This window comes from Rhinolophus sinicus, chromosome 16, assembly GCF_057876585.1.
Source record: "Rhinolophus sinicus isolate RSI-liver-muscle chromosome 16, RSI-T2T, whole genome shotgun sequence".
Lineage (NCBI taxonomy): Eukaryota > Metazoa > Chordata > Mammalia > Chiroptera > Rhinolophidae > Rhinolophus > Rhinolophus sinicus.
In genome coordinates this window covers 151463465-151485657 of record NC_142516.1, presented here as the reverse complement: position 1 = coordinate 151485657, position 22193 = coordinate 151463465, and the positions used below count along the sequence as shown (strand labels likewise).

At 40.9% G+C, this 22193-nt stretch overlaps 1 protein-coding gene across 3 annotated transcripts in view; it reads right to left on the bottom strand.

Moving 5' to 3' along the window:
* ABCC4 (ATP binding cassette subfamily C member 4 (PEL blood group)) overlaps positions 1 to 22193 on the bottom strand; it is a 246122-nt gene that overhangs the window by 136163 nt on the left and 87766 nt on the right. For all 3 annotated transcript variants that reach the window (XM_019737179.3, XM_074329431.2, XM_074329430.2), the window contains 5 exons: positions 15042 to 15143; positions 11335 to 11424; positions 9938 to 10129; positions 1742 to 1836; positions 1419 to 1505 (listed from right to left, as the gene is read on the bottom strand). In XM_019737179.3, the coding sequence (XP_019592738.3) occupies positions 1419 to 1505; positions 1742 to 1836; positions 9938 to 10129; positions 11335 to 11424; positions 15042 to 15143 (566 nt within the window). The remainder of the gene's footprint in view (positions 1 to 1418; positions 1506 to 1741; positions 1837 to 9937; positions 10130 to 11334; positions 11425 to 15041; positions 15144 to 22193) is intronic.

Below are 22193 nucleotides of genomic sequence, written 5' to 3'. Positions count from 1 at the left end.
GGTATTGTTATAGCAGCCTAAACAGACACAGCTCTGGCAAATCACACGGGACCTCACAGCAAGCCTTTCCAAGTAGCTTTCCTTCTGCAGTACAACCTGCATCTTCTACTAGAGAATGTGCCTACGGTTCTTTCCCACGACCTGCTTCTCCCCACCTCCATACCTTTGCTTCTACTGTTCCCTTTCAGCAAAGGAACTGAATCCTATTCTCAGCCTCCACACACCCTTCCCAGACTGCAGGACCACAGGGCACTTCCTGCCAGGAAGCTTTCCAGTCTAAGCTGAATGCCGAGAGCTGCCACTTCCACTCCCATTTAGCATGTGTTATCCTTTATCAAAAGCCCTTTAAGCCCTGAGTAAACTCTTCCCGTGTGTTAGTCTTGACCAACTCCATGTAGAGACAAATTCTTTAGGGCCCGAAACAAGAGCTAAACTTCTTGATCTCCCTTCTTCTGTCCAGTATAGGTCCTTACCCTCTCAGGCTTACTGTCCTCCTCTATAAACTAAGACGTTTTGCACAATAACATTTGTAAGAGCATCTACCTCAGTGCGCACAGCTGTACTTCAATAGGAGCAACTGAAAGGGCTCACTGGCTTTAATAAGGTATAAAATACAGCAAGGTAACCGTAGGGTAGACGTGGAGGCTATTTTAGCAAAAGTAAGGTCACAACAGTTAGAAAAGGACAGCCCAGACTACATAGGAAGCGTCAGTCAGTGCACAGTAGGTTACAGTATACACAGAAAATAGATTCAGACTGTTCTAGTTCAAAAGCTCAGTGGCTCAGCAAAAGCCAAAGAAAACAAATGCCAGAAACAAAGTGAGAGGGTGGAGTTAAGCCAGACTCTAGATACCTAGTTTCAAATTCAAGTTAACCCTACATTTATGGGTCTGACTTATTAATTCTAGGAAGAATCCAGGAAGCAGTATCAAATGATTGAAGCCATATTCTGCTAGAGAACAAATCATTCTTAAACTCTGAACTTTACTAAGTATTTCCAACCTACAGAATAATAAGCATAAACCAACAAGGTCTTTCCAGGGAAGATCTGTATTGGTAATGAAACTGCTTCTAACATGCCACAAATGATGAAGGAAAAGAACTGACAACCAAGTATCAGGGTACTGACCCACGTGTAGATTTAAAAACTGTACATCATCTTTCTTATTCCTAGAGTCCAGATCCATCAATTGTGTCTTGGTTATCAACTGCAACTTGGGGCAGGGGACTTGGAAAATGTGCCACTAATTTCTCAACTCCCTAAATTTCTCTAAAACGGATTGTCTGTGGAAGCGAGGGAGGGGAAAGAGGGACATCAAAGCAGAACAAGCTCAATCTTCTGAGGCACAAAGCCTTTCCTAAGCCCAAGCCCTGGGTTCCTGGAAAGCAGAAATGGCATAAAACATGAGCAAACTCACTGTTGGAACAAGTGCTTGCCAACTTCTGCATCCACAGCACTGAGAGGGTCGTCCAAAAGGTAGATGTCTGCATCCTGATATACTGCTCTAGAAAACACATGGCGATATCAGACAGACGAAAGCTTCACGCTCCCTGGATCTCATCTCTGAATTATGACAGCGTTCAACAACTCACGTGATGGTCATTCCAAGAGCCAATGGAATAATCCAAGACTAGTGCTTTACACAGCGCCCACACACAGAGTAAGTGGGGTCAGCATGTAAATCACACCTATACGCAGCCTAAGAGGCATGTGCAGAATGGCAACTAAAATGCAATGTACCTTGCGAGGTTGACCCGAGCTTTCTGCCCTCCACTCAGCGTGCTTCCCCGATCTCCTATCACAGTTAGATCTCCATCCTCAAAAAGCTGCAAATCCTACATGGAGATAGAAAAAAAGACTGAAAATGTGTTCTACTGTCACCCTAAAACTTTTAAGCATTAGTTCTTCATACATATATATGATCACCAGCAATGGATACATTTCATAGTGACTAAATTGTAACCTTGAACCTCTCATGGATTTTGTTTTCACCCTGTGGTTTTTCACAGCATTTATGCATTTAACCATTTTAAGAGATGTTTATTGAACACTGACCTTGTCAGGCATTGTTCTAGGCACAATGATTTCAGTGAAACATAGTCTCTAGAGTTTCTATGGTGGGAGGCTGACAATATGAAAACTGAACATGAGCACAAGTACTAAGCACTAAGAAAAAAGGGGTCAGCTTAGGGGGATAGAGTGAAGGAGGAAAAGTCCATCTTATATGAAGGTCAGGAAGGGCTCTAATCAGAGGGCGTTTAAGCAGAAAGATACCTGTTGGAAGGGGGAGCATGCCTGCACAGATCTGCAGAAAAAGTGTTCCATGTAGAAGAATGAGCAAGTGCAAAGGCCATGGGACAAATATACCCACAAGGTGTTGGGAGGCTAGCGAAGAAGCCAGTACAGCTGGAGCCGAGTGAGTAAAGAATGTGGGGATGGGGAGAGACATAAGCAGGAGGGGCCCTGGTTTCACTCCAAGTGAAACGGGAAGGGGGCAGAGGGGGAGACTGACATTATCCGGCTTAGGTTTTTAAGAAATCACTCCTGTCTCTTTGTGGAAAACAGATGGTAAAGGGGCAGGGAAAAGGCAGAATACAAGCCAGAAGGCTACCACAATAATCCAGGCAAAAGATGACAGCAGCAGGGACCAAAGTAGGAGCAGGGGGAATGAAGAGAAGTTGTCACCGTCTGGACAAATTTCAAAGGTAGAGCCTATAAGACCTGCTGCTGGGATGGGTGTGGGTTGAGGGAGAGGAGGACGGCATTGTTTGGGGCATGAAAACAGGGGAAGAACAGGGTCACCATTTACTGAGTGAAGGAAGACAATGGATACAGATTTAGGGGATAAAAATCAAAATTTTGGTTATGGGCAAGCTGAGATGACTACTGGTGATGTCCAGTTGCAGCTGGATATGCATGTCTGAAGGTCTGTGCTGGTGACACACACACAGCTTGTAAAGGCACAGAACTGATTCCTTCAAGGAATAAGTGTGTCGTAACTAGCCATTCTGTGATCTCGGTCTCAGCTTCCTACCTTCAGACAAGGGATGATCACTTCACCGTGATATTTAAGACATAGGGCTAGAGCAACAGGCAGGATCTGTACCCGAAATAAGAGGGGAAAGAGCAGTCTGGGCAGGAGAAACCAAAGAAAAACCAGTGTATTTGAGGTACTCTGAGCAGGTCAGTTGAAGTAATTAAGGCTTGTCCCATGCGAGCCAGGAAAAACTCAAAGTTAAGAAGGATAAGAAGTTCTGATTTGAGGATCTGGGAATCTATCAAAAGTTACATTTGACTATTATTTAAGAAATAAATGGACGAACCATAGTACCTAGAAAGGAAAAAAAAAGATGACAAGATCATGTCCAAAATGACAAGATAATAATCAAGTAAGTTACACATTACTATATTAGAAATCTTTACTTAAAGGGGACCACATATACGATGATGGAAGGAGAACTGACTCTGGATGGTGAACACACAATGGGACTTACAGATGATGTAATACAGAACTGTACCCCTGAAAGCTATGTAACTTTACTAACAACTGTCACTCCAATAAACTTAAAAATACAAAAAATAAATCTTTATTTAGATTGTCTATATCACTAAACAGATCCTAGCATGGATAAGCAGAGTTTGGGAGTTCTTTCTCTACTAAACTTCTCAAGCGTCAACCAAGGATACACGGCAATACTTTTCTGCAAATGAAGCCCTCATGTCTACTTTGGCAAATTTGGAAAAGAAAGCAAATGACACCTTGGGATCCCCATGATAAACAAGTCCTTTGATCTCCCTGAGTCTCATTCTCCTCTTCTACAAAATGTGCTGGAGAAACAAGAATTACTAAACTCAAGGATGCCGTGAGAATCAAGAGTAATGTCTGAACACGCTCTAGAATGGAAAAAGGACATGAAAAATTAACGTGCATGAATTTGCAATAGCCAATTTTGCTATTGGTGACTGGTGTATTCTTTTGATCAAACCAACACTGGGATCCCACTCCCATTCTGACTCAGTGGGAGTCACAATATGCAAAGCACACCACCAAAGGAAAAGAGGAAGGGAGTCTCTCCATCATAACCCATTCCCTGACAGCCCACAAAGACACACAGGCACACGGCGTGCCCTGCATACTCAAAGCTTAACAGGGCTGCATCAAAAGAAAGTCAGCAATGGCTCTATCGTGAAAGTTCATTATTATTTCGTGTCATTTGTTTGTTGAGCTCAGAAGTTAGTACCACCTCTTGCTTTTTTGGTTTTCATAAAAAGCAATAAGCCATTTTAAGATAGGTTCCCAAACTCCAGGGAACACACATACACACACATACACACACACACACACACACACACACTTGACTTGGTCTCCAGTTCACTGTTGACAGTCCTTCTGCTTAGTTTTTATGCCTTGATTTTATGTTGTTTTGTTCCGTTTCAAAAATCGCACCACACTGTATGTAGCTCAGCAATCTTAGCCATTTTCTAGAAAAGGCACTTAAAACCTACTCGTGCATTTAGCACAGTTAGGAAATTAAGAAATGGGCTCTCGCTCCAAGTCTGGTAGAAGGACTTCAAGTGTGTTTTGTTGACTCTGCAAACTATTTATAGACAAGCTTCAGATGGGAAAAACTTTTCAAAGGATTTGAAGAAACACCCAAGTCAGATTAATTTCCTAACCATAATTTTCTGATTTGGTTAGCAGGAAAAGCCTGAGTTGAGCATATATTACAATTCCTCCCAATAGCAGGAGGATATTATTACCTTGATAGCATTGATAAATTCTAGTTTAATATTTTCGCACATGGATCAGTTGAATTTACAAATCCCTTCGGGGTGCCCACAAGCTTATAATTTCTTCTCATATTTACCACATTCCTGTCAACTGGGATATTTTCTTTTCAGACTGCTTTAACAACGAGAATAATTACTGTTATATAGAAGTTAAACTAATTATTTCATCTCCAATAGCTCTCACTGAAAATCACACACACAAACCACAGGAAAACCAGGAAATGGCTATACGAGTTTGATGCCATCAGGCCAGAAACATATCAAGTGCCCTTCAGTGATGCTAGAAACTTACAGTAGAAATATCATTGAACAACAGACTGCTGAAATAGTGAGGGCCAGACGTGAGGCCCTGGCAATGGAGGGCTGGATTCCAGAGTCTTAACAGCAGGAATCCCGTGAGCGTCTGTTCATAGCTTTTCCTCCACTTGGAACTGCCCTTCCTGTCATGGCCTGTCAATAGCCTACCTATCTTTGCAGGTTCCAGCTCAAACACTCTCTTCCATGAAACCATCCCTGAGTTTCCCCAGTCAGAAGTCATCTCTCTGTCTACTGGGTTCCTGAGGCTTTGTTTATAGTTCTCATGAAGGACCCATCTTATTCTGCTTCATAATGTGTATGCATGCACACGGCTTCTCTCCCCAGTAGTCAGCTCCTGGGGTAAGACCTATGCACCCAGCACTGTTCTGGATGCCTTATATTGGTCATCTCTACTTCTCCAAGCAAGCTGCCCAGAGCACACTTGGGCCTCTGTGTCCATGGGCTTCTCATCTAAAGATTCAACCAACCCTGGATGGGAAACAGAATTTTCCAAACGTGGTTGGGAAGCGCCAATGCAGAGAACTGACTATATGCTTGTTCTACGCCATTTTATGTAAGGGACTTGAGCATCCATGGATTTTGGTATCTGAGGGGTACCCTGGAACCAATCCCCCATAGATACTAAGGGACGACTATAATAGACCCATTTCACAGATGAGGAAACTGAAACTAAGTGAGATTACGAGCACATACATGGTCTGAGGACTGTTAAATAGAATGGCTGAAATCTATACCAAACTCACCTCAATTCATAGGCTTTTACTCTCTCTTTCACATCATGCTGCCCCCAGTAGTTACTGAAAAATTACATTTGAAATGAAGGTGACGGAAGTAATTCTAGATTTGAAAGTCGCTATACCTAGACATAGAAGTATCAATAAACTAACTCTCCATATTTACATTAGCTTCATGTATCCCTTTTCTAGTCATGATTTCTTATTTTCTATTATGTCATGGGTGAGTGATATAGTTATCCCAATTCAGAGATGAAAAACTAAAGATATAACAATAGTCATTCTCATTGTTAAAGCAATCTGAAAAGAAAATGTCCAAGTTGGCAGGAATACGGTAAATATGAGAAGAAATTATAAGCTTGTGGGCACCCGAAAGGGGTTTGTAAATTTAAGTGATTTATGTGGGAAAATACTAGAATTTATCAATGCTATACCTTTGAACACGTATTGCCCAAAATTTAAAAAGTCTTCACGTGGTAAAAGATAACGTGCAGACAAATGTTATATAACATATTGCTTATGGTAACACATATTTCTTGTTGATTTATGTAATGTACTATGTGTACAGCACCTATGTGAAAAAATAAGTTACATATTCAAATACCTTCTTTCTAACATGTCACATTTTATGGATGTGATTTTACCCCAAAATTGGCTGCTCTTACAATTAAGAGCTATTTTAAACATTATTCTAACATGTATAGAGTGCTTCTTATGTCCCTAGCAATCAGACACTTTAAAATCATTACTGCATTTCACCCTCAAAATAACCTTATGAGACAGACTGTGTTATTATCCCCACTTTACAGGTAAAGAAACTGAGGTTTTGTAAAGTCCAGACAATTAGCCAAAATCACACACCTAATAGAGAAACTGAGACTCAACCCCAGAGCTGTCTGACTCCAGGGCCCTGGAGTTCAAACACCATCCCTACAGTGCCTGACATTGTTACGTTGTTTCCTAAGGTTTGTACCATAACGTACTACAGTGTCACTCTGAATACCAGTATGTCATTAACCTAAATCAATGTTGTTAGATATGATTACTTTTTATGTCCCTATTTTATTATAGAAATGTTTTCAGCTCAATGAACTTAAAAGTTTACTTCAATCAGATCTAGTATAATACATCTAGTTGTTATTAATATATGTAATATAAGAAATGTTCTGTTCTTTTTCCTCCAGAATTTGGGGGAGGGGGAGGGCCTAAGGAGAAATCTTTATTTATGTATATGTATAGATGTATGGTTGCATATATTTTGAGAAAAGGGCTATAATAGTAATAATAGCTGCCATTTACTAAAAACCTGGGATGTTTGCATTTTACAGGCATTATCTATAGTCTTTACAAAAATCCCATACCTCCTCCATTTAATAAGAAAAGAATCTGAGACAAACACCTAGAGTAACTCTGTAGGACTGTTTCTCCAAAGGCCAAGCCTTTGCTACTACTTAAGCAGTCTCTGTTATCTACAGGCTAAATAATTCCAGAATGCCCCAATTATCTATGGCCATCTTATGCCCACCCTCTGACACATGGATTCCAAAAGGAGATAAGCAAAGGACCTCATAACTCATGAAGTGATTCCCTGGTGTCTCAAAAACCTTGCGACTCCCTGCTAACCAGAGTCATAGATGGCATTTCAGAACAGCAGCAAAACCTCTTGGAAACCTTCTGATCCAATATTCTCATTTTGTGGCAGAAACGTCAGAGGCCATGCAGGTAACAGGACAGGTCCAAAGTGACAGTGGGCAAGTGACGAAGCTCTTTACTACTTCTCCACCCTGGATCTCCGTTCCGGCCAAGGCCCTGACTCCACTTCCCCACGTCATGCAGCAGAACAAGATTATAGTCCATGTTTATAGGTGAACTCATGTACAGAAAAATCAGTGTGCACCCCAACACTGCCGGGGCCCCCTGTGCCACACCGACACCGAAGGTGGGCGAAGCCTCAGAACATTGCCCCCATTACTGGTCCAGTCATCTCACAGGGCTCTGGCAAAGGCACCGGTCCCTGGGGAAAATGCTGACTGGCAGCCACTGTCCCAACACCTGCTTTTGTCCAGAGATGTTCAAATGTAAGGGAGTAGAAAATTCAGGGCTGAGCTATCCTGTTTCCCCGAAAATAAGACCTAGCCAGACAATCAACTCTAATGCGTCTTTTGGAGCAAAAATTAATATAAGCCCGGGTATTATATTATATTATACTATATTATATTATATAAGACCCGGTCTTATAGTAAAATAACACCGAGTCTTATATTATATTATAGTAAAATAAGACCGGGTCTTATATTAATTGTTGCTCCAAAAGACCCAGTAGAGCTAATTGTCCGGCTAGGTCTTATTTTCGGGGAAACACGGTATCACCAGAAAGGCAAGGTCTGCTACTGGCCCAGGTCTTTGGAGTCTGATCTGGGCATCAGCCAGGACTTGAACATAAGGTAAAGAGGAAATGCCTCAGATCTGTTCATTCCACATCCCACATTCCACCTTCATGTACCACCCAATTTTTAAAATAGGTCTTCCTTATAAACTGTCTCAATTGAGAAGCAGTGAGGCACCATGCAAAAGCATCATCCAGAAACGGATCTGAACCTGAGCTGCAAATGTTTAGGTGAGTTGTTTCATCTCTCTAAGCCCCAGTTTTATCAACTATAAAAGGAGGATAGAACATCGAAGACACTGGTCAAGAATAAAAGCTCAAAACCTTTGTGTGTGCGCATGTGTGTGTGTAAGAGAGAAATAATTAGCACGTGGACTCTGAATAAATAGGAGTTATTATTATTACTGCGTTACATTTTTTTCCTTCTTTTCTTATACAGTATATATACTATTTAATAAAAATCTAGCTTGTAACTGTTAACTTGATGTCATTTCTAAAAACACATAACCTCTTATTAACAATAACCCAGGGAAAAAAAAAATAAAAGCCCACTAAACAAGCAATTATGTTTTGTTCACAACCTCACAAAATGCTACTCACCTGATTCCGTCTATGATGTTCAAGCCATTGTTCAGGCAAAATTACTATTTCCTCACAAAGCTGCTTTGGAGCCTTGCACATAACACCTCTGAATGCCTGTCCCAGCCTTTCCCACACAGCATAAAAGAACAGTCGGATGTGCAGACTGCACTGAACACACCCCAGGGAGAGCCCTTTAACGCTATTATCCACTGATTGTTATAACCCAGTGAGAGTAACAGTGTTTATCAGTATCGGTTAAGTTCAGTTTTCATCATTCATTCACTAGTTTTACTTAAATTTCAATGTACAATTAAACATTTCATCCTGTCATTTTGTGCGAAGCTCAATGTTATTTCTGAAAACAACCTTTCCCCTGTGAAATGATGCAGTATTAAAAAGAAATCTAAAACATTCCATTTTCTTTAAATAATAAATTACAAGTCAAAAACAAAGTGGCAAGGAAAACCACAGAACAAAGAAACTTAGAAGATGAACCAACCGAGTGCAAAGTGCAGACCTTATTTGGAGTCTAATTTAAGCCAGTGGATAAGATTTCTTGGTGAGATAATCAATGAAATATAAACACTGACTAGTACATTGACGATATTAAGGAATTTTGGTCATTTTTCAGGTGTCATAACGTGGTGTTTTTTCAAAGGCTTCCTTATATTTTAGAAATAGCCAATGAAATATTTACAGATGAACTAATGAGGTTTAGGATCTGCTTCAGAATATTTGGGATGGGGATGGGACTAGCTGAGAGCAGCAGCAGAGAGGAAACGGGGCTAGGTACATGTGGGTTCATTACACTATTCTGTCTACTTTGGCAAACTTCTACAATTGTCTATTTAAAAAAAGGTTAAAAGTGAATAAAAACTTCACAAAATAAAACAAAACACAAAGGTAAAGGAAAGCATTCTGCAAATGCCATCATCACATCAGAATTAAAACAGTGTATATGTAGGCACATGTGTATTTACACAGAAGACAAGTTTAAAGGACTAAAGAGTATTCAATCATCTTTCACGTTGAAAAATAAAACTTTTAACGAATCTTGTCGTTTAAACCAACACTATTACTATTATTTGAAATTCGAGTGTATGCAACTTAAAAGTCATCACTCACCTTTTTCAAAGCACAAGCCTTTATCACTTGTTCATATCGTTCCTTTTCATATTTCTTCCCAAATAAAATATTACTCCTCACAGTTCCTGAAAACACCCAGGGCTGCTGAGAAACATAGGCGATTCTTCCATGCGCACTGACCAGGCCCTGGCTCGGGGGCAGTTCCCTCAGCACAGCACTTAAAAGTGATGACTGAAACAGATCGCAAACAAACGTGTGTAGGCAACACGCAGGACAGAACAAGCCACTGCCTTTCCCGGGCCTGTGGTTTGATAAACGTTATAGCCCTTTCGTTTCAAATAGGATAAAGTACAGTCCTGGAAATTGTAATTAAAAAACTGAAAAATAACCTCATTGGTCATTGTAAACTAATGGTTGATAAAGAATCGTAATACAATGGAGTATAACAATCTACTCCAACCAAGTTTTCCCCCAAATGAACTGCTTTACTCAACGAGGACTAATTAAGAATGGTTAGCATTCTTAACTAACAGTCGCCCTGCACGATATATTATTTCATATGTCTGATGTTTGATGCAGTACCAGCAACCAGGTACCCTTTACTTGACAAAGGCTTGATCCTGAAAAGCTACGTGTACATATTTATAGCCAATGCACCAGAAAAGATTATTTAAAGAAACTCTGAAGTCAGTCATGTTTCCAAAGAGCAAAAATCCATTAGAGAAATAATCCCTCTATCATTTATACAGACTATGCTTAGATTTCTATATTTTGTTGTTTCAGAACATGTGAGATGAAATGCACAAGCACATTTCCTTTAAATCTGTTACAATACACAGACATGATGTCTACATGACCAGAATGATGGTAACACAGAGCTGATCTAGTCTGTTTGAGTGTCTGTCTCGCCTCAGAAACTCGTTGCTTCTGGAGGGCAGAGGCATCTGGGTCTATGCTTGTATCTGTCTCTTTTGCACAGGGCCACACGCGGTGCACACTTACTGAATGTGTGTTGACATGATTTGGATAAGGCCTATGAGGAAATGTTGAAAGCTTTCTGGAAGAGACTTTACAATGTCCAGACTCCTGTAGGGTATGCTCTGATAAAAAGAAGTGCCCATTTTCTCAGTCATTCCATCCTGAGCAGCTGTCACTTAAATAATGTCCTTCACTGAGAGGGCCAACTTTCAGACAAGCTGTTCCCAACTGTGCAACTTGAATCAATAAGAAGTAAAACATCATAATGTGTCTTATCCAGAGTTACTTAGCCATGCAATTTTCTTTCAAAACTAACATTCCACGGGACACTGTTTCAGAAATGCCATTCTAGAAACACCCAATTCAGATCTATGTCACATATAGCTTGGGGCTCAACCCCAAGAATTTAAGATGGAATGTGGCATTACATCAAGCTGCCAAAAGGCATTACAACTTACCTTTCCTGCTCCCACAGGTCCGACCACAGCTAACAATTCACCGGGTCTGACAGTAAAGGAAAGACCTTGTAGGGTTGGGGTTTCTGATGCCTACAAATTAAAGTTTACAAAAATGTACCCATTTTAATAACATCACGCACATCACTTCAAAAAGTGGAGAAAACAATGAAACAGTCACTGATACATGAATATAACGCACATCTTTCTCCTTCCTATTTTAAGATACTGTGTCCTGGAGTCCTTTTCATCCAATCATAGCTTTTTGGGGGTTTGAAGCAGCTTCAGTTCCCTTTAAGAAGGCCCATTCTTTTACCAGATTTTTATACAGACACAGCTCTCAACACAAATTTTAAGTAGTGGAAATGACAAGGCATCCACTTGATGCTCGCTAACTTATTTAAGATAATATACTTAATAAAACATTCAGTGTGGGTGCTTTTTAATAACATGTTTTTATTATAACCCTTGGTTCTAATCTCCCATTTCATTCATCTCCACAAGGTGGCAGCATATGTACATGGTTTGCTAGTCCTTTACTAAGAATTTGAAATCACTCTTCTCCCTATTTTCACTTGATAAAGGATGAATCTCAGAAATGCTCAGCAAGCAAGAAGCCCCTTCAAAATAAAGTCACTCGTGGTAAATAAACTCCTGTAAACAGTGGTCAAGGCTGTAACCAGAGATCTAATTTAACAACGAGAAAAATGGGGAATAAAGAAATAAAGTGTCATATCAGGATGATAGAGTCTCAATTTTTTACGTGGAGCATGCATTACTTGCCCTGGCTAAACAGGGACAACCAAGTACTTCTACTGTAAAAGCACAGAGGTATCGGCAACAGCATACACTCCAACGCAAGGAAGAAGGATAAAGTACGCATCAGGCCGATGATAAGTCATGTTCCAGAACAAACGATAAATTCTAAGATAAAGAGAGGCAGGGAAATGCATGTTTTTACATATACTAAGTGTGAAGAAACTCTCAATAACTGCTGTTAAAAAAAAAACACACAAAAACTGATAACGTTTAAAAAAAAAAGAGTGGGTATGTGTGATTACCAAAATGCCCCCAAGACTAAAAGCACGTGGCAATAAAAGGTCTGAATAATCTTCAAAATGAACAATTTCTTTGGACATAACTGAACTGATTCAAGGATGATCACATACTAAAATAGTGACAATTATTTTTAATCACAAGAAAACTCGCCCCCAGCCCTTACAGGAATTGCTAAAAACTATCAATAAGAGTCTGGACTTTAATACATGAGAAACATTTTTTTAAGCTTCTCCGCTTTCTTCATGCCTAATAACCAGTTCCTATTTTACTATTTTCAGTCAGTTTTGACTGCAATATAATGACCCACATACAAACATCAGCTTCCTGTTCCGACATCACTGTTTCTTGGGCAAGACAGGCAGTTCCTTCCCTGTGCAGGTTTCAGGATCAGACACTGCTCTATCTAGCGTGACCAGAAGGGGGCAGCATTCAATAGGTCAGGGGTGCTAGGGCCCCTTGACCTGGTTTAGCTGTGGCTCCTGCAACCAAGATCACAGACTGAGCCCTCCCTCTCTGTGTCAGACATCCTCTAGGCCCTGTGGATGCAGCAGTAAACCACACAGGCAAAACCCCCAGCCCCGTGGAGATTTAGAGGCTCCCAGGCTCCCACTGGACTATAAATTTTAAAGCTTAGAGATTAACACCAACTACTTTATTTTATGAATGAGAAGCCAGTCGGTGAGAACTTCCCTCATCCCCACCTACCTGCCTGGCTGTCTAGTAGACAGCTACTTAGAGTCCATGTCTTTCTCCTACATCGCAACCCAGCATGTATTTCATCTTGCCTCAGCTTCTCTCTGTGCCTCTGCCCCACCTGAGGGCTGGCGCGCTCTCGCTCTCTCTCTCTCTCTCTCTCTCTCTCTCCCCCCCCTTATCCATGACCTAATGTGACACCCCCCGCCCAATTACCCCCTTAGCATGGTGCACAATCCTCCCATAGGCAAGGACAGCACGTAATAGGTTGTTCTGTACAACAATGCAAGCTGCAAAAAAGTCTAAGAACATGTTATTAAGTTCTTGGAAGAAGACCAAGACAGCTCATTTTACAATGTTGCATAGTTTGGTACAAAAGAAATCTGGTCAAGGGGCATACAAAGTATGTGTTGGCTACCTCAGTGCTTCATCTCTCTCAAAGCATTCAATAGAATAAATACATCTTTATAATCGAATTTTAATGGTGCTGTCTATACATGCTTACCACGTATCATGATGAGCATTCGAAGCAGGAGGTAGGTACATCTGCCTACTAAGGTAGGGCAGGTTAGGTAAGGCACCTGTGTGAGCTTCCATGTGCATAAGATGCAATGATGTGGTTTTATGTATCTGGGAATCCACTATTGTTTTGATGGAGATGGCAGGCACATTGCAGGTGGCACAATACTTAGGGTCACAGGCATGAAAACACAGGGAATGTAGAGTTTGGACACTTGTACCCCTGGAGAAGGGGCAACAAAGTGAAGGTGGGAAGGAGCGCGGGTGAAGAACGTGTTTGCCCCAGGCTCCATTTCCGACCCTTTCCCTGCTATGCTCAGAACTGCCAGATCCTGCAAACTTCCAAGTTATTAACTCCAGTTCAGCCCTAGAGAGCACTGTCGGAGGCCAGGAGGCAGGAGAGGGAGAAGCTGGTACCCACCAGGACCTCCACCTGCTTCTAGCAAGCCTTTCCGCTGTGGTCACATCACCTCTCTGCAGTGCCAGCACCAACGTGACAACCCTTCACACGGTAGTCCCCACTCCAGGCAGGCAGGCTCCTGGGTTCTGCTCCCAACAGACAACCCCCCTGCTAATAAATGCCACTTCCTCCCTGCATCTCTCTGGCCCTAGAGTGGGAGGAGCTTCCTGCCATTGCTAATCTCTCGGTTACCTCACCCACCACCTATGTAACTAATTCCCTAATTCCCCTCACGCAATTCTCTCCTGTGGTGTGAGTTCTGTTTTCCTGATTCATCCAGACTGATACAGAAGGTTGTGTGCAGAGGACCATGGAACCAGAAGAGAAAAGCATTATGGATGTCAAAAAAAGAGGGCTGCACTGAGTTTGCAAGTTTGAGAACTTCTTGAAAGTGGTCCCTGTTTTTCTTTTTCCCCATTTGCTTAAATGTCATAAATAAACCAAATGTTGGAAAAATCCTTGCGATCTCACCAGTTCTACCTGTCAGCTTGCCACATAGTGAAACGCATGGGACTCACTGGTGTTTACTATGCCCGCCTGCTGCCTCCTCCCTGCTCTTGGTTACCACCAAAGTAGCCAGCACCATTCAGAAGCTTAAAATAGGGGAGCTGCCACCCTACCACACAGCAAAGCTCCAAGTCATGGTTCCATTCAATATGTGGTAGAGTGTCTGATAATATCAAGGTAAAAAAATGTACATTCTAATCCTGTATATTCTAACATTACAAACTTATCTACTTTAAGTTCAAATGTGGTAACATTTGGAAAGTGCTCTTAAAAATGAGATAAAACATGTCAAACACCTTAGGCTGATTTTACACTTAATCTCGTATTCCTAATTCTGAGAATTGTTATCATGTACTGTCACTAAATGAGCAAGTCACATTTTATACCATGGGTAAAAATCTCCCAATTCTATTAAATCTGTGTCACCAGTTGTCTTTTAGCAGTAGTGATCTTATAATGGAGGATATGTTACCTTATCCCAAAAAGCAGTAAAATCTTGCACATGCACTATTGCTTTACCGTCTGATGGCAGCTCAGCGTTGCACTCTGTTATCTCATCAAGCAACAGAAAGTTCTACAGAAAAAGAAAAAACACAGATTGTTTAAACTGCAGGAACAAAAAGCACAAACAAAAATAATTGCTTTCCTAAACTTTGCGGTATAAAACTTTACACAGCCTACATATCAATTTACCTGTATTTAAAGTGGTGGTTCACACCAGAACATACTATATAACAAATAGGACACTTGACCCTTGAACAACATGGGTTTGAACTGCATGGGTCCACTTACACGTGGATTTTTTTTTTTTCAATAAATACTGTAAATGTATTTATTTTCCTCTTCTGTATGATTTTCTTAATAACATTTTCTTTAGCTTACTTTATTGTAAGAATACAGTATGTAATATATATGACATATAAAGTGTGTGTTAATCAACTGTTTATGTCATTGGCAAGGCTTTCAATCAGCCTTCTAGGCTGCCAGTAGTTAATTTTTGGGGAAGTCAAGTTCTATGTGGATTTTCAACTGTGCGGAGGCTCAATGGCTCTAACCCCTGTGTTGTTCAAGGGTCAACTGTATATCTTATAGTACATATTTCATATATTTATATTTTATAGTATATAATTACATATAGTATTATATATATACTGTATATGTAGTAGAGTATTCATGGCTACGACGTTATCTTTGTAACTTTCTCAACAAGTGTACTTCTTAGTTCCTCCCTAAAGAGAAAATATGGCTCCACACTTGAACACATTTAGAACCTGCATATTTTTATTGTTTTACTTTTGTGTTACTAACAATAAACACAGGAGCTGGTAGGAAATGATTCCCTAAATATTTACTGAATCCCACGATGTGCCAGGCACCCATGGGACATGCTGGAACACAAAGACGAAGGCCACTCCCGGGCCGTCAGGAATCAAGCAGGCACAGGAGCCCAGGTAGGGCTAACGGCAGGGACTCCAAATGAAAGCCCTGGCTTTGCTGTGTATTTGTTGTGACCTTTCACTGGGCATTTAAGCACACTCTACCTCCGCCTGCGTGTAATATCAATGTATCGACTTGTCATTAACTATCACTCAAGTCACTGTTCTAAAAAGAAGACATATGTAACTTTCTAGCTCTTAAAAAAAATATTTTGTAAGCATCTTTTCGCAATCACTTGTCTTTTCTCCTTAGTAAATGCGCTCTCCTCTCCTCGACAGAAGGAATGGCCGTATCTTCCGCTTCTTGCTATTTTCCACACTAGTTAGGGACTATTCAATACCACTGAGCTGAATAAAACAGTCCAACTAACCCTTACAAATCTAACATAATGATATATAGGAAAACTTCCTCTTGCTCTGCAAATGTTAGACGTAATCCAATGAGGAAAGCTATAATGGCGCAGAAACTGAATAAACAACTGAGACCACCCCCACACCCCAAAACACTTTGAACATGTGGCAGAGACTATTGGCTGTCCTCAAAATCTGCTCTCATTCCTCTGTGGTAACAAAACCCTGATTTTTAGCTGGCACATGGCAGTGTAGAGAGAGGACCTCTCTCCCCTGCCTCCCATGCAGCTAAGCGTAGCCATGTGGAAAGTGACAATGTCTGTGAACCTTCCTCTACCTCACAGCCCCAGCCTTGGAGGCTGCCAGTTTGCTCAAGGCCACACACAGTGGAATAATAAGAAAGAGTGTGAGTCCCTAACACCATAAAGATCACACTAGCCATGGAACTTATGAGGTGAATTGTCCCCCACAAAAGACATGCTGAAGTCCTAACCCCAGTTAACTCAAAATGTGACTTTATTTAGAAAGAGGGTCACTGCAGATGTAATTAATTAAGGTGAGGTCACACTGGAATAAGATGGGCCCTAAATCCACGGTGACTGGTGTCCTTATAAGAAGAGAAGAGAGTCACAAAGATGGACACACAGGAAGTAAACAGTCATGTGATGGTGAAGACTGGAGTGATGTGCAGTTATAAGTCAAGGAACGCCAAGGTTTGCCAGCAATGACCAGAAACTAGAAGAGGCAAGGAATAACCCTCCCCTACAGGTTTCAGAGAGGTCACGGCATACTGACATCTTGATTTCAGTCTTCCAGCCTCTAAAACGGTGAAACAATAAATTTCTGTTGTTTTAAACCACCCAAGTTTGTGGCACTTGGTTACAGCTGCCCTAGGAAACCAATGCAGAATCTTACAAGGATTTTTGCAAGAGAGAAAAATAAACTCCATTGTGTAAGCAGCTTTAATATGGGTGTTCTAGAATCCACAGGCAAACCTAATCCTAACCAATATAGGAGGCAACTGAAATAAGCATGTGAAAATGTTTGAAAAGGAGAAAACAGCACATAAGTTAAGTCACCTGCTACTCTAAAAATCATAAACACTCTTCAAAATTCTTGTCTATCACTCTACCATGCTATAAATTTTATTGTAATGTTCTACTTAAAAAGAACTACTGCTAAAAACTGAAAATGAAAACTGTAGGCAATGGAATACTACTCTGAAATAGTGCCGTTTGCGACAACATGGATGGGTCTTGAGATCATTATGCTGAGCGAAATAAGTCTGACAGAAAAAGTAGAGAACCATATTATTTCACTGATATGTGATATATAAAACTGAAAAACAAAAGAAGGAGACAAACAAATGAAGAAACAAAAACTCATAGACACAGACAATAGTTTAGTGGTTACCAGAGGGTAAGGGGGGAGGGGGATGGTAGAGGAGGGTAAGGGGGATCCAATATACGGTGATGGAAGGAGAATTGACTCTGGGTGATGAATACACAATGTGATATATATAGGTGATGTATTACAGAATTGTACACCTGAAATCTATGTAACTTTACTAACCATTGTCACCCCAATAAACAAAAAAAAAAAAGAACTGTAGGAAAAAGAAATTGTGTTCCTACATGTTGCTCTCCAAAACCCAGCTAGCGTGAGACACGATCTGTCCATGCATCCGTTCACTCACCCACCCATCCAGGCTCGGTGAGAACCTAGTTAAGATTGGGCACTGCTATTCTGACCTGCCCGAAGCCCATGTCTAGGCAAGGAGGCCGAATGGACAGACTGTGGTCTGAGGAAACCTCTGCAGGTTTTAACCCACCACAGCCTGATTTCTCCACCATTCCCATAGTCAACCAGGTACCAACTCTAGCCCATCTTACCACACTTCATCACTCTTCCCAATTCTCCATTCTTCTGGAAACATAATTTCAGAATCTCATTTACTACCAATTTTTGAAAATATTGACATAGCTTTTTTGCTGCCTCCCTACACTTCCTGGTTCCTTCCCCGGCACTCCCCAACACCACCGAACCTATTCCAAACACCACTCCTTACTGATCTCCTTAAAACACCTCTCTCTGAGAGTGTCTACCTTCCTTAAAACCCTTCACGAGCCATCCACACTCCCAAAAAGGCCTTATTCTGAGTACTAATCCCACCTACCCTTCTAAGTCAATCTCAAATGCTAATCCCACTGGGAACCAGATCAGGATGGCCCCCAGCTAGCACCGCCCTCCCTACCTCAGAATCTCCACAGGGACTTTAAGTCACATTAAGGCTAGAGACTTTGCCATCGTGTCCTTTACAAACACAGTCCCAATTCCAACTAACACCAAGCCTCACATAGAATCAGCATGTCAAAGAGATCTGCTAAAGGAATAAACAGACTATATGGTTGGTTCAAATGAGTCAACCCACTGAATACATCGCTACAGCCTTACATAGTTAACATAAAACATATATAAGCAAAAGGTTCTACATGTTATAAATCTTGTCTAGACAGAATAAAATTCTGATTTTAGTTTAAGCGTATAACCAACACATGAAATTCAATATTCAGTGTGTGCATATTACAATAGACATATCCCACCTTCAAAAAAGAAAAGAAAAGCAATGCACAAAGTGAGGAAGTAAATGTGCTGAGTATTTGTCCGTAAACAATAGGTCTGGGCAGAGAAAGAAGTCACAATCTTCCAGCTTTGAAAGCTCACAGAGTGCCGGGTGGATTTTTCTCTAGCACTCAGGCTGATGAAAAAGCTGAAATTAAATTGCCATTAGAGCCACGAAGCGCATACCCAGAACAGGTCATGCAGGAAAGTATCAGACGCTGGAGCCAAAAAGATTGACTTCAGAGTGGTTGGTAGGCAAAAACCTAAGCAGCTTTGTGAACAATATAACCTCAGAAACAAATTTTACTGACTGCAGAAGCCGCTGAAGACTTTCAGTGCTTTGAAGTTAAGACAAGATTTTTAATAATCCTATTGAACTCATTCAGTGCCGAGACCATCAGTCTACTCTCTTGCTAAAAGAAAAATAGAGGGAACTTCTCGAGCCTTTAACTTCATAATAAATCCTTCCTTTTCTGTACATGAAAAAGCATATTGAAAAGAATGTATAAAAAAAGAAGACACTACACTGTAAAGCCCACATGTAGGTTGGCCCTATGGGCAGGGACCACAGCACCATCTCAAAGGTAGGATTTTCTTCCCAGGCTTCCCAAATATGATCTTACTGGAAATCTCTCAAGATGGCCCAATCTACTGAGTCCCAGGCTATAGAAGACAATGTTGGAGCAAACTTTTAAGAAGACAATGTTTTCTAAACTCTACGTGCCCACCAGGTTTCCAAGCCCATCTATGGCCAAACATCACCCAGTTCTGATGACTGATCAGTACACTCAGCAGACCTTTTCTTCCTCTCCTGCTGCCATTTTCACCTTCTAGTTGCACATTAACACATCTAACTGAGAGATGAGGGAAGGAAGAAGTACACTTTGAATCAGTTAATTATACAACATCCCCGCTTATCCGAGGTTTCCCTTTCCATGGTTTCAGTTACCCGCAGCCAAATGCGGCCCAAAAATATTAAACAGAAAATTCCAGAAATAAACAATTCATAAGTTTTAAATGTTGCTTCATCCCACCCAACACGTGAATCATCCGTTTTTCAGCATATCCACCTCACTCCATCTCATCCCACAGCCAACTACGTCATCTCACATCATCACAAGAAGAGTGACTACAGTACTACAGATATTTTGAGAAACCACATTCATATAACTTTTATTACAGTATGTTGTTCAATTGTTCCACTTTATTATTAGTTATTACCATTCATCTCTTACTGTGCCTAATTTATAAATTAAACTTTATTATAGGTATGTGTAGGAAAAAGCATAGTATACATAAAAGTTCAGTACTCTCCCCAGTTTCAGGCATTCACTGGGGGTCTTGGAAAGTATCCCCCTCAGATAAGGGGGGACTACTGTATTCATTACCTATTACCTTTGTTAGATATATAGGAAAGGAGGCTGAATGGGGCTTATGGCCCATTAGTGGGCCTTAGTCACCTGGGTATTTGAAAAGCATCTTAGACTTCAAAACCAAATCCATGCTCTTCTCCCCAAACTTGGTCATCTTCTGATATCCCATATTGCAATGAACACAGGTGATTTTGCAGCCAAAACCCAAAGCAGCCCATGATTCCCTCCTTTTAATGAACGTCTCCCTTCCCTCCATACCCAACTCAAGCGTGATCCCGAATAGATGTAAAATCTGGCAAAGTCTCTATTCCACCCTAATCCAATCTACATCATCTTGTTCCTGGACTACCCACGCCTCTTTACATCTCCCTGCCTTACTCTGGATCCCCACCCCCACCTCCCTGACCCATTGCCCAGGCTGCAGCCAGGAGAGCTCTGAAAAAGCTAAAAACCTTAATGCTGTCAGTAGAGTACAGTATGGTCCCCTGCTCAGGCCTCCAGCGCTGTCTACTGTGCAGCTTCAGACATATTTGGTTCCTCAAATATATGATCTCCTTCTTGTGAACTAAGAGTTTTTGTCTCATAACTATCCCCATGAAAATGCAAAGCATATGCAAAGCATCAGCCTCCTACCTCCCTCAACTCTCCTGCCGTTACCAACCCTCATACATGTCATTGTCTAGGTAACTACTTTAGCCTTCCCAGGATGCACAGCTTCCAAAATTACTTCAGTATCAATGCCAAAGCACTTCCCTAAGGCCTTTCCTTCCAAGGACTGTGGACACACAAATGCACAACAACCGTGAGTTTCATTACTTGCTTCTTTATGAATTTCCCATCACTTGATGATACATAAATTCCAAGCAGGAAGGACTTCTGTACATTTGCTTGCCATTGTATACGACACATCTAACACAGCACCAGGCTTAAGGCAGGTGCTCAATTCTATTGTGGAGTAAGTGACTGACTGACTGAATGAATGAATGAATGAATGAATGAATGAATGAATGAACGAACAAACGAATGAATTCCAAATCTGTCCCCCAAAAGTCTAGCATATACCAAGACAGGTGTTTGTTTTTCCTCTCAAGTGATTTAGCCTTAATGTGATCTTGATGTCTTTTATATTTGCTAAGTACATTTAGACTGTGTGCTTTCTTCCACAATCAGGGCAGTTTCCCAAATGTGGCCTATTTTCAGGTACATGGGGGCACTTACTAAAGATACAGATACCTTGGGCCCTAGCCAAAACCTAGTGAATTAGAATCTCACCAAGGTGTGATAATTTAGTTTTAATAAGAATTTCAAGTGATTCTGACGAACTAGAGAACTAAATTTTAAAAAGGGTTTAGAAACCATAGGGACAGAAAAAGAGTCTAAGACCTAAAAGAAAAATTTTTTCAATTATTACTTCAACATCACCATGAAGCCGTCAGCCATGCTAACTCCAACGCTTTCTCACCACTCTTATTCTCTGCCATTTGTCTCGCCTTTGCTGAAAGCAGCTCCTGCTGACCAGACCTGTAAACTCACAGGCCCTTCTTCCTGCCAGAAACTTTCTGTATGTGAGGGAGAATTGAGGTTTCCTGCCCAAATCCAACATACTTTGTTTATCAGGACACAAACTAGCTTGACAAAGTTAGCTCCTGGAAAATTCAAAGTTTTCAGCAGGTTATAATTTTAATGTTACTACACATATCTACATGGGAAGGAATTTCAAGCATTAGCTACAGTTCAGGTGCATTTTGGTAGAAAAGAAATAAAAAGTCCTACCCAAACATCTGACCACAATTCCCTGAAAGCCTTCTGTAGGATCGCTTTCATGCTATACCCTTTGATGTA